General features: G+C 54.2%; 1 protein-coding gene across 3 annotated transcripts in view; it reads left to right on the top strand.

The window, feature by feature from the left end:
• The window catches only part of TMPRSS13 (transmembrane serine protease 13), a 30,010-nt gene extending 21,422 nt beyond the window's left edge, over positions 1–8,588 (top strand). For 2 of the 3 annotated variants that reach the window (XM_045482975.1, XM_045482976.1), the window contains 5 exons: positions 271–443; positions 3,348–3,446; positions 5,369–5,511; positions 5,660–5,812; positions 6,500–7,464. In XM_045482975.1, coding sequence (XP_045338931.1) covers positions 271–443; positions 3,348–3,446; positions 5,369–5,511; positions 5,660–5,812; positions 6,500–6,526 — 595 coding nt within the window. In that variant the 3' untranslated portion in view covers positions 6,527–7,464. Of the gene's footprint in view, positions 1–270; positions 444–3,347; positions 3,447–5,368; positions 5,512–5,659; positions 5,813–6,499 lie in introns of all 3 variants that reach the window. The other variant, XM_045482977.1, reaches the window with a different exon arrangement.
• Positions 8,589–12,230: the final 3,642 nt, after the last annotated feature.

The following is a 12,230-nucleotide window of genomic DNA, read 5'->3' as shown; positions in this document are numbered from 1 at the left end:
TGGCACGACGAGGAGGCGGTGGGGGTAGATGCTCACAGGTTGTACCCGTGCCCTCTCTTTATTACTGGGAGATGCAGAGTGGCCGGTTCACGAGGGGCTTGTGGAGGCAGGGGATTGTTTTGGAGCCCTGGGCTGCGATAGACGGCTCCCCTTAGAGGTCATTTCGTCCATCCTCCTGCCTGTAAGCTGCAGCCACGGCCGCGGCTCCCTGGGTGTAGCAGGCGCTGCCACTGGGCTCCACCAGACCACGGTCTCTTGTGGCTCCTGCAGGACCCGGGAGAAGATCCTGGAGGGCTGGAAGGTCTACGCAGGTACCAGCAACCTGCTCCAGCTGCCTGCGGCGGCCTCCATCTCCCAGATCATCATCAATGGCAACTACACGGACGAGGAGGACGACTATGATATTGCCCTCATGCGGCTCTCCAAGCCCCTGACCCTGTCTGGTGAGTGGATCGACACCGGTCGCACCCACCCCGGCTCCTCCAGGCGACCCTCAGGGCCCAGCCTTGTGGCCTCCGTGCACCCCTCTTGGGGTTCCCGAGCCTCAGCACAGTGGTGGTCAAAGGCTCTTAGGGGTCATTTATTGCAACACCTCTACTTTACCATTGAGGAAACGGAGGCCCAGAGGCTAGAAATAAGGTTGTCCCAAATGACACATCTCGCATCGCAAGCTGGTGACAGAGACAAGGCTTGGCTACTGGTCTCAATCCAAGTACATAGATCGAATTGTTTCACGCGCATTTATTGAGCCCTTACTAGGGGCTGGGCGCCGTGGTAGGCATTTTACATCTGCGGTAACACTAAACTCTTCACAGCCAGTCCTGTACAGCAGGTACTCTTGCTAGCTTCGGTTTACCTTGGAGGAGATGGAACTTTCCAGAGAGAAGATTACCCAAGGCAATGAAGTAGTAAGTGGCCGCTCCGGGACTGGATGCGGGTGGGTCCCCCTCCCTAGCAATGCCGTTTGCCCTGGGCCCTCCGCTGGCCGATTGCTATGACGGCCCGTGGAGAACACGTTCCAAAAGGGGATTGCCACAGGGTTGACTAGAGGAAGGACGTGCTCAGAGTTGTCAGGAGATCAAAGGAGGCTTCATTCATTAATTCACTCTCTCCTGTGCACACTTACCAAGTTCTTACTGTGTGTCTGCTGCTGGGTAACAGGCTGCACAATTGCAATTCAATTCTATTCAAATCGAACAATGGGTGACCCACACAGACAGTCCCCAGAGGCCGATGACGTGATGATGAGGACAGCTGGGGGAGCCACGGGGCACAGATGGGGCTTCCTTGAAGGATAGCTGAGTGCATCAGGCTCTCCAGAAGCCTCCGAGGGCTCTCTGGTTAGTCCTGCCTTTCTGGTGCTCTGAGCCCGTGAGCTGGTCTTTCTTGGCACATTAATTACAGAGGTGGTATCGGTCATGACTCAGACACTGGGTCATCAGAGTGGGGTGAGGAGGAGGAAACCACAGCAGAGCTCAGTTGGGTGGGGCCGGTCCAGAGCCACACCAGCCAGCCACCCAGCCACCCAGCGGGCAAGCCCTCCCTGCCCTCTTCCTGTCCTCCAGCCTTGTTCGTGGAGCCTGGGACTGCGAGGTGAGGGGGCATTCCTCTGCCCCCGCCCTGCCCTGCCCCTCACGCCCACCCAAAAGGGGGGCAGTCAGGTCTACAGGACCAGGATAGGCCTTTCCAACCTTGCCAAACCCAGACTCCATTTGGCTAAGCTTCCGGATCTCCAACCCCCCCAACCCCCCTTTAATGTTATTTGGAATTCCAAATCAAATTAAGTAATTTGTAAAACCAAACGAAAGGTATTACGATACCGCACGTGCTTTTCAGACTATGGCAGGCCCCTCTCCAGACTCCGATAGGCTCCTGGGCAGGAAGCACACGTGTAGTCTGAGAAGCACAGCTTAGATTTATGTAGTCCTCTGGTCAGACCATGTGCCCTGAGTTTGGGTTTAGAAATCAGGCAGATTTTCTTCAACTCCTTCGGCAGGCCTAGCACCTTGAAGTCACGGTACTATCGGTGAAAACTTACAAAAACTCACTGATACATGTAATCCACCCATAAAAACAAGCGGGATGTATAACAGTGTGACATGTTTTTAAGACCCTACGTCTTAAAAAATGAGTATATTTTAAGAAATTAGGTTTTGCTTTTTTTGGTTAATTATTGATGCCATTCCCTCATTTATTTTTTTTTTTATTAAATTTTTTTTAATGTTTATTTATTTTTGAGAGAGAGAGAGGGACAGAGCGTGAGCGGGGGAGGAGCAGAGAGAGAGGGGGACACAGAATCCAAAGTTGAGTCTGTCTGCACTGAGCTGTCAGCACTGAGCCTGACACAGGGCTCGAACTCACCAACCGCAAGATCGTGACCTGAGCCAAAGTCGGACGCTTAACCGACTGAGCCACCCAGGCGCTCCCCCCGCCTTTTTTTTTTTAACCCTCATTTATTTTTTGTTTGTTTACTCTCCAGCAGACGAACGTGTTAGACACCAAAACTTAAAGCCCACTTTATGGAAGAATCTAGCATTGATTCTCACTCCCGCCCTCCCTTCCTCTGTGTCTGTCCTTCCTTTCTTCCTGCTCTGTTTGTTGAGCACGTTGCACGTGTCGGGCACTGTTCCAGATGCAGGAGGCTGCAGTGAGCGTAACAAACAATTGAGGACACTGCAAACATTCTATCACCTGAGAATTTCCTCTTGCAAATTGGGGTTTGGTGGTCCATGACCTGGTCTATCTAAGGACGCCAGTCCTCGGAGAGAGCTTGTGAAGTGATCTCCAGCAACACCTTCTAGATGTTTCTGAGCACGGGAGCAAGTGAGCAGTGGTTTTGTGGTCTGTGCCTCTAGGGCTGTGCTCTTCCCCCCTGGAGAGGTTGTCTGACCTGGAGGGAGTGCCTCAGGCCCTGACCAACCAGGCTGGACACATCACTGAGATGCCATGGTGAGAATGCCTGGAACTTAGCCTGTGGCTGCTCTTTGCTCTGATGGACGGGCACGGAGGAGGCTCAGCCAGGAAAGCCGCTCTAAGAAGGGAGAGATGTGTGGCCACCCAGGATCGGCTTGGCACAGGGGAGCTTCCAAGGCCTATGCTTCTGTCCACAGGGCACCCACTGAAATCAGAATGCTTGAGGGACTCTGGTAGTACCCTGAAGGCTAGAGGGTCAAGATGAAGTGACTGAGTTTCTTGCCTGGTCAGTTCAAGGGCCCAGAAGATTCAGAACCAGTCTGGGGGCAAGGAGGAGGGTCCTAGGACACTGGGACTCCCGTCCCTTTGAGCTACCATCCCAACCCAAATCTCCAGCCTTGTCCCCGCCCTGATGTCTTGAGGTCTCCTTGCAGCTCATGTCCACCCTGCCTGCCTCCCTATGCACGGACAGACCTTCAGCCTCAATGAGACCTGCTGGATCACAGGCTTTGGCAAGACCAAGGAGACAGATGGTGAGGGGACAGAGCTGCTGGGGTGTGTGTGTGTGTGTGTGTGTGTGCGCATCTGTATGGAGTGGGTGGAGGTGATGTGTTGGGGTATATAGAGGAGGGCCTATCTAGATGAGGGTTTGGGCATTATGGATTCATGGGCCTGGGGGTGGATGTCTGTGTGTTCACCTCACTCCCACACATGGCGGACTATCTCGCGAAGTCCACCCTCGACCCAATCTCCCCATCTTACACGTGAGGAAAGCGAAGACCTCCGGGGCTAAGTCACTTGCCCACCGTCACCCCGGTACTTTCCAACAGACAGAACCGAGTCTAGAACACGGTTCTCCTGCCTCACACCGCGCCGCGCGGCCCCTCAGTTGTTACTTTTGTATCCTTTGGATGAACTCTTCCATGGAAAAAGCCCCCATTCAACTGAAATGATTCTGAATTTCTTTTTAAAAGTGAAAAAAAAAGAGAAAAAAAGGTTGTCTTGGCACGGGCAGCGTTAGTCAACCAAAAGGAGAAGTCCCAAATGTACGAGTGAAAAAAATCCCAGCTGTTGACACAGGCTTCACTAACCTCAGCTACTTTTGCATACGGCTACGGAAGTTCAGAAAGCTATCCTGTACGTAGACACAAGACGTGTTTGTACACAGGTCCATACACGAGGGCCTGGACGTTTATTTCCTCCGAACTCCTAGGTGCCACCCTCCGGTGTACCTTACGAGAAAAGAAAGACTATTTCCAGGACTGACAATGCTGTGCAGCCTGTGTTCAGACCACGCAGGCTTCATGGCTCAGATCGTTCCATTGCTGCTGACCACACCGGGTGCCTGCGTCCCCCTAAACAGCTTTGCGCAGAGCGTTCCAAAGTAAAAGCCTGTAAACCCACCCGAGGTGGGGGTGTATATCCCCACGTGTATGTCAAAGCGGTCGGTGTGACAGTGCCCTCCAGCCAAGCCCACCTGGAAACCCTCCGTAGTTGCGAACGCCTTGGGTTCCTTGCTTATCGCACTGAGGGGGGACATGGACCACGGAGAACCGTGAAAGTCTTACTAACAGAGTGCTAGACAGGACTTATCATAGGACCTGGGTGGTTTGGGGATGCAGGTTCAGAGAAGCGGAGCATTTGTCCAGACTGGATGTTTTCAGGAAGCAGGAGTAATTCCACGATTGGGTATCTTAATAGTCTCCTCTAGGAGTTAAGAATAAACTGAGTCGAAAGCTCTGATGGGTGGATAAGCGGTAGCCACGCCTACTGGCTGGGAGAGGGGAGATTTGGTATTTTTGTGGTTTGCGCAGTAACCTCCCTTAAGTTTCGTTTACGCTCGAACAAGAGTAAGGTGGCTTCCCCGCCATCACGGACGGAGTGGCCTCGTCCGATGTCGGCTCCGAAAGATCGGTTACGTTTGGCCCGAGAGCGCCTGGCTGGCCTCACTGTTAGACTCTGGCTAGCTGCCGGGGGCAGGGCCGCTGTTCCCTTGCTCAGTGTGATGGAGCGGTGACCGGCCCGGGAGCAGCCCGGTCCTGATCTCGGCCCCAGAACTGACCAGCCGTGTGACCGTGGGCACGTCGCAACCTCGGCCACGAGTTTCTCCAACTGTAAACGGATTCATTGCGCCTCTTCCGGGCACCTAGTTCCTGAAAACCAAATGAAATGGTGGATCTGAGGGTGCTTTGAGTACAGAAAGGCACTCTGCAGCGTGCAGGCAGCCTCGTGGGCTGTGAGTTTGAACGTGTACGTACGCGTATGTCTCTGTTACGTGTGTGGGAGTGTGTGTGTGCGCGTCCGTACGTGCTGGGGGGCCAGCCGTGGGAATGGTGCCCTCCGCTTCCAGGAAGCTGGGAGTCCGGGTCGTGGGGTGAGCGGCTAGAAGGCCGGGAGGCTGCCGGAAGTCTCACTCCTTCCCATCTTCTCTTTCCTCGACTCCACTTCACTGAAGAGAAGACATCCCCCTTCCTCCGGGAGGTACAGGTCAACCTCATTGACTTTAAGAAGTGCAATGACTTCTTGGTCTATGACAGTTACCTTACCCCAAGGATGATGTGTGCTGGGGACCTTCGGGGAGGCAGAGACTCCTGCCAGGTGAGGCTGCCTGGGAGAAGGCTGGGGTGTTGGGTTCGGAGTGAGAATCTGGTGCCCACTGTTGCTTGCTCAAGGACCACCTCCCCCCTCCTGCTGATAATGTGTGCTGTGCTCCCTCCTCCCCGCCCCCCCACCCCACCCCCTGTAGGGAGACAGCGGGGGGCCCCTGGTCTGTGAGCAGAACAGTCGCTGGTACCTGGCAGGAGTCACTAGCTGGGGCACAGGCTGTGGCCAGAGGAACAAGCCCGGTGTGTATACCAAAGTGACAGAAGTCCTCCCCTGGATCTACAGCAAGATGGAGGTGAGAGGCTGCCGGGGGTGCTGCGCGGGGCAGGCTGGGAGCTCCCAAAGGTGGGGTGCCTGCAAGAGGGCCCGGGCTTTCCCCAGGGGCTCGGCAGAGTTCCCGTCACCCCCTTGTGCTGGGGGTGTTTAGAAGACTGGGACGGGACAGCAGCCGAATGGTAGGCCGACCCCAGCTACCCGTGTTTCTGTCCCTCAGATTCTTTCCTCTGAAGGGTTGAAAAGGGGTGGGCCCAGGCTGGGTGCCGGCCCCGGGAGCACCGTCCTCCCCCCGGGATGGCCAAGGTGTGAGTTCACACAGCCCGTTGGAGGGGCGTGTGCAGGCGGCCTCCCTCCTTGGCAGGAAGTTAGTCTCATGGAGATGGGGGAGGAGGGAGATTTACCTCCTCCTCTGCTGCCCCCGCTCAGCCCCTACCTTCCCTGAGCCTCCTGTCTTGGCTGTAAAGCAGGAGCTCCGTGCTCCCCTCTCCTTCCTCTGCCAGAGCGAGGGCAGAACCGAGAGCTTGGGTGGCCGCTCTGGAAATCCAGTCCGGTCGGTCTCTCTGCTTCCATGGTTCCTCGTTGCTGCTTGTCTCCGAGGAACAGTGCCCAGTGACAGCTGGACTGGATTTTAGGCTCTGGACCCCCACCTTCGGCCTCTGTATTCCTGGCCCACCCTCACCCTCTTCTCCCTCGTTCTCTTCCTCAGAGTGAGGTGCGCTTCCGGAAATCCTAAGCAGCTGTCCTGTCCCACCTCACAGCCCTGGCTGCATAAAGACTCTGGCCAAAGCGACTGGGCCATTTGCAATGTCATCTGGGCCAAAGGTTCCGAGGTTCTGTGTCACTCCCACCTCCGCTGTCTACTGCCTCTGTGAATGTGCACGTGTATGTGTGTGTGTGTGTGTGTGTATGTGTGTAGTTGCTCTCCCAAGGTTTTCCAGAAACCAGGAGAGCTGTCAGCCCTTTCCAGACCCCAGGCTGGAAAGCACCTGGAGATAACAGTTTGGGCGCTGTGGACCTTCCTGTAAGGGCGTCCGTCACGGATGGAGGAGGTTGAGCCCAGACAGCGCCCAGAGGAAGGGCTTAGAAGATCACATCAGAAATTCCTGCTCCTCGGACCCTGGCTCAGAGACTAGCCCAGACTGAGAAGCCACCAGCATCGCCGCCGTCCTGGGATGGATTGCGGGTGTCGTTGGAGTACTGGGGCCGTCCCCGGCGGGAAGGTGCCCCCCCTCGGCATTACAAGCATCCTGCCCTTTCTCAGGCCTCCTGCGGGTGCCCTGGGTGTGGAGGGCAGACTGAGCGGTGGCTGCCCAGGCTGACAGCTGGCTGTGTGTGGTCACAGGCTACTGGGGCAGATTTTTATTGTATTTTTATATTCAAGAAATGGAAGTAGATGTATTTTTAAAGATTCTCCAAGACTTCCAGGAGCCTGAAGAGCTAACATCCATCACCCCCAACACTCCAAGAGACTCTTGGGGGCTGTACCATTCCAGAGTCCTGCTGAGTGTTCCTGACATCCAGGGACCCGAGGAAGGAGCCCCTTCGGGGCGCTTAGGGAAGAGCGTCCTCGCGTGGGCTGGCGGGCAGGTCATCACAGAGAGCCACGACTGTCGCCGCGTCCAAGGGCTACACCCAGGGCGTGAAGACATGGCTGCTGCTGCTTCTCCGTGGGCGTCGGAGCCCGGGGACAGTCCGGGTGGACAGATACCCCTCATACCCAGCGCCGTCCCGGACCTGCCAGTGTCTCTCAGCCCCTCCGCCTTTCAGTTTCTCAGCTGCTTCAGAAACAGCACGGACACAAACGCTGCCGTGGAGAGAGGGTGGACACTGTCCCCAGGCCCTCCAGATAGCCGTCGTGAAGGATCTGAGTTGCTGTGCTCCTGTAAGTTGTCCGTGTGCCTGGCCTCCGTGTCAGCTGGAGGTCTGGGCCTCCCTCAGCCTTTCCTGGCCCGTCCAGCTCTCCTCACTTTCCTGGGTCTCGCCTGGTGATACTAGGACTCCCAGAGGCAGGGTCCAAGCAGGGCAGCCCAGCCCAGCTCACGCAGGTGGCTTCCCGGGGGCTAGACCACCCAGGAAGAGCAAGGCTGGGCGGAGCCCGAGGGGGCTGGTTGCATGGTATCGAGGCCGGGGGTCCGGGAGGGCAACGTTCATGTCCACGGCATCCCCAGCAATGGTTTTCAGCAATAAAAGTTGTGTGACCTGAAAAATGTCTTATTGGATGTTCTAGGGATCCCCTACGTAGAAAATTGAGATTCCCCAACCAGTGCCCAGAGAGCCTCAGTTTGGGTTCTTAGTTTGGGTTCCTCTGCTGTGGATTCTGCATATATATTTAGCCAGCCGGCCACCTCCCCACCATATCAGCACCTCCTCTGTCCTGGGTACCCACGCCAGGCCCCCAGAGTACAAAGATGATGACAGTGTCCTCAGGAACTCTTGGTTGTGACCCGGTGGAAGGTGGATGAGTGTGGACGCCATGCTTGGAAGCTCCCAGTTGCACCTAGAGAGGTCAGGGAGGGCTTCACGGAGGAGGTGAGGTTTGAAATGAATCTTAAAAAGTAGGTAAACCTTCACAAAAAAGCAGATGGGGTGGATGAAGGACGATCCTTTTTCCCTTCTTCCTCTTTCTCTGCCTCTGCCTTTGTCAGCCCAGCAAGAGGCATGTTTACCAGAAAGCCCCAAAGCCTACTCCACTATTTCCAAGACACTCAGATAGCTGGTCCCAATGGCTTCTGGAAGATCTGTCCCTCCTAGCTGTGCACCTACTTTTCCTGCATCTGATATACTGACCTCCGTCATTGTGGTCCCGCTGATGAGTGGCCAGTAGCTGAGTGGGTGAGTGGCAGAGAGAGAGAGAGAGAGAGGGGGAAGGGAGGGAGGGAGAGAGAATCCCAAGTAAGCTCCATGCTGTCAATGCAGAGCCCGACGTGGGGCTTGATCCCACATGATCTGAACTGAAATCAAGAGTTAGACGCTTCACCGACTGAGCCATCCAGGTGCCCCAGATATGTCTTCTTTACTCTCTCATACCAACGTGAGGGGAAGTCCTTCCTTCCTTTTTGTCCTCGCTCCCTCCGACAAAAAGGTGTGGGGGAGGGGCAGCCACCAGGCTTAGTGTGCCAGCAGTGGGGGTAACGCAGGTAGCCCCGTAGATCCCACAGCTCCCCACAACCTCAGTGGCTTAACCCAAAGGTTATTTCTCATCGATCTAAACTTCCCTGGAGGGCGTCTGATCAGTGGGTGGCTTCCTCCCACATTATTTTTCAGGGGCTCAGATTCTTTCTACCTCGTGATTTTGTCACCTGCTTCTGGCCACGGGAAAGAGGAAAGAGAAGAGGATGCTCTGGGCCAGCAGCGATGTGTGTCAATTTCGCCCCCATTTTGTGGGTGTCGACATGTAGGCACCCCCCAGGTGAAGGGGGACAGGGACATGCAGTCCTCGGTTGGTCCCCGTGCAAGACCAAGCCCTCATGTTGGAGGACAACCAGCTGTCTGCGCCCACCAGACGTTCATGGGTCACAGCCCAGAAGCCAGGCCTTGTGGCAGAGAGTTCAAGTGTAAGCCATTTATTTTCATTTCCCCTTAGAAACCAGACCCTTTTCCTTCTCTGCCTGGCTTCCTAGGACAGAAGCGACTTGTAGGGTTACGGGGATGTGGGTGTTGGAGGAGAGATAAGGTAGAGAAAAGGCCTTTTCTTTTGAAAGGAAAAGAAAAAACGTTCCTTAGGTCCAGGACATTTATAGAGGCCGTAAAAATCATGGAAGGGGGTGATGGGACTTTGCAAATTGGTCCAGAATTTCCAGGAAGATGGTGCGTGTGTGTACGGATGGGGAGGTAGGGGAGGTTGCTGGTGACATCGTCCTCTGGTCAGTGCCTGGTTCCCAGGCATCTGCGGGTACCAGTCAGGCTCTCCGGCTTTGTCAACTCCATTGCCTGCTGAATTTCCCCTGGGAAAGGGAGGGTGGGGCCAAGTGAGTGTCTCGGGGGGGTGGGACAGTCTCTCTTTGGGGACAGAGCCAGTTACAGCCTCAGCCTCGCTGCCCATCCAGCTGCCTCTGGAGTTTGGTTAGATTCCCAAGGGCTTTTGTTTCCCAGAATTGCTCAGCCGATGTCCTCATGTGCTATGGGGGGACATCGGGAGATGTCGAGGGTTCCTTGTAATGAGAATCAAGAGGATAATGATGCTAAACGCTAGCACTTGCTGAATGTTCGCTATGTGCCAGATGCTGTGCTCAGCCCCTGACGTCTCTTCTCTCCTGTAAGCGTGAGGTAGGCATCGTTATTATCCCTATTTTACGGATGAGGATGCAAAGGCCAAGGCAAGCCAAATAAGCTTCCCCAAACTACACAGCTACTGAGTGGGGGTGCTGAACCTGAATCCAAGCTGTGTGATTTTAAAAGCCGCTTTCCAAAGTCGGGTAGGGTTCCCTTAGCTGTGACCTCATAGGCTCGGCCGCCTGGCTCGCGGTATCTTTCCATTCTCCGCCAGGCCCCTGCTGTGGGAGGGGCAGGGCGGGAGAGCTCCACGGAGAAGGCTGGGCACACCCCTTGGACAGTCACATGACCAGAGGCTTAGCTCCTGCAGTTTCTAGAACCTGAGAGAAACGCATGAGGAATTATGAACTATGAAAGGGAGGTGGCCCCCTGACTCCTCTTGTACCCACGTCCCAAGTGGATGCTTTCTGGGAGGCCCTCCCATGCCACAATAAGCTGTCACCTCAGGACGCCTCCCTGTCTCCTCAGTGTGAGTGGGTGGCTCCAAGAGTCGCATGCCGCTCATTCTCTACCTCCTCTGCCCTGACCCAGGCTTCCCGTTCCTTGGAAACCTGCTGCCGGGTCTTACAATGGGTCCACTCCAAACACGGAGGACCATTCTCTGCAGCTAAGCAGCCTGGATTGTCCAGACAGAGATTTTCTTAGATGAGTCCTTGGAGAAGGGGAGGGTGTGGCCTGGTCTTTGGTCCTCCACGGCTCAGTTCCTGCAGGCGGGACTTGAGAGGTGGACATAACAGGATGCCTCCCCTGTCCAAGGCCCGAGTCTCGAAAAAGTTCTTCATGTCTCCTACAAGGAGGGGCTGGGGATCTTCTTAGAATTCCGCGATTACCCTGTGGTTTAGTGGCAAAAGCACAGAAGGAATGAGGGACCCGGGGGTACAAACTCCAGCTACGCCACCTACTTAGCTGTGTGACCTTGGGCGAGCCGACCTCACGTGACCTAGGCGCCCCTCAGAGGATTTTATAGGTACAGGCAGTAGCTCACAAATCTGCCCCTCTCTGTACCTCTGTACCTCTGTTCTCAAGACTTCCGCCCCCTTCCCTGGGTCAGGCTCACGCTCCCTTCTCTTCAGCTTTCAAAGCCCTATAACAGACACAGTTCAGGCCTGTCTCCATTATAAACATCGCACAAAGGCCTATAAATTCTCCTTTGAGTCAAAGCCATTCCTTCCTGATAAGATCATGGCAGAAACCAGGATGGGCATAGATTTTAATAATTGTGTACAGATTTTCACGTAACCTAAGTTTTCACTCCCCCAGGATACATTACTATGGGTCATATGGTGATCGGCTGTTTATGAGAAACTGCCAGGCTGTTTTCAGAGGACCTGTACCAGCCTGCATTCCCACCTGCAAAATATGAGTTCCATTTGCTCTTCATCCTCCCAGGAATCGGTATTGCCCATATTTTTTTATTGTAGCCATTAAAAAAATTGTTTTAATGTTTATTTATTATTGAGAGACAGAGAGAGACAGAGTGCAAGCGGGGGAGGGGCAGAGAGAGAGGGAGACACAGAGTCCGAAGCAGGCTCCAGGCTCTGAGCCATCAGCACAGAGCCCGACGCGGGGCTCGGACTCACCAACCACGAGATCATGACCTGAGCGGAAGTTGGCTGCTCAACCGACTGAGCCACCCAGGCACCCCTATTGTAGCCATTTTAATGGGTGCGGAGGTGTATCTCATTTTAATTTGCATTTCCCTGATGAGTAAGGATGGCGAGCATCTATTTTACGTGTTACCAAAGATCCTCTTTTGTTAAGCGTCTGTCTGTTCAGATCTTCTTCCTCTTTCTTTGTTGGGTTGTTTGTTTCTTCCTTTGAATTCTGAGAGTTCTTTATCTATTTTAGATACTAGTCCTTGTAGGGTATGTGATTTATAAATATTTTCTCCCTACGTGACTTGTCTCTTCATCTTCTGAATTGTGTTTTTACAGAGCAAAAGTTTTTAGTTTGCTGAATTCCGATTTATCATTTTTTTCTTTTCGGATTGTGCTAAGACCACTTTGCCAAATCTAAGCACTCAAAGATTTTTCTCTGATGTTTTCTCTTAAGGATTTTGGTGTTTTATGCTTTTTTATTTGAACCTAGGGCCCGTTTTGAGTTAACTTTTGGATACTGTTGTGGTCTAGATTGAAGCTCATTTGTTTGTGAATGGACGTCCAGTT

This window comes from Leopardus geoffroyi, chromosome D1 (assembly GCF_018350155.1).
Source record: "Leopardus geoffroyi isolate Oge1 chromosome D1, O.geoffroyi_Oge1_pat1.0, whole genome shotgun sequence".
Taxonomy (NCBI): Eukaryota; Metazoa; Chordata; class Mammalia; order Carnivora; family Felidae; genus Leopardus; species Leopardus geoffroyi.
This window is presented reverse-complemented; position numbering and strand designations above follow the sequence as displayed.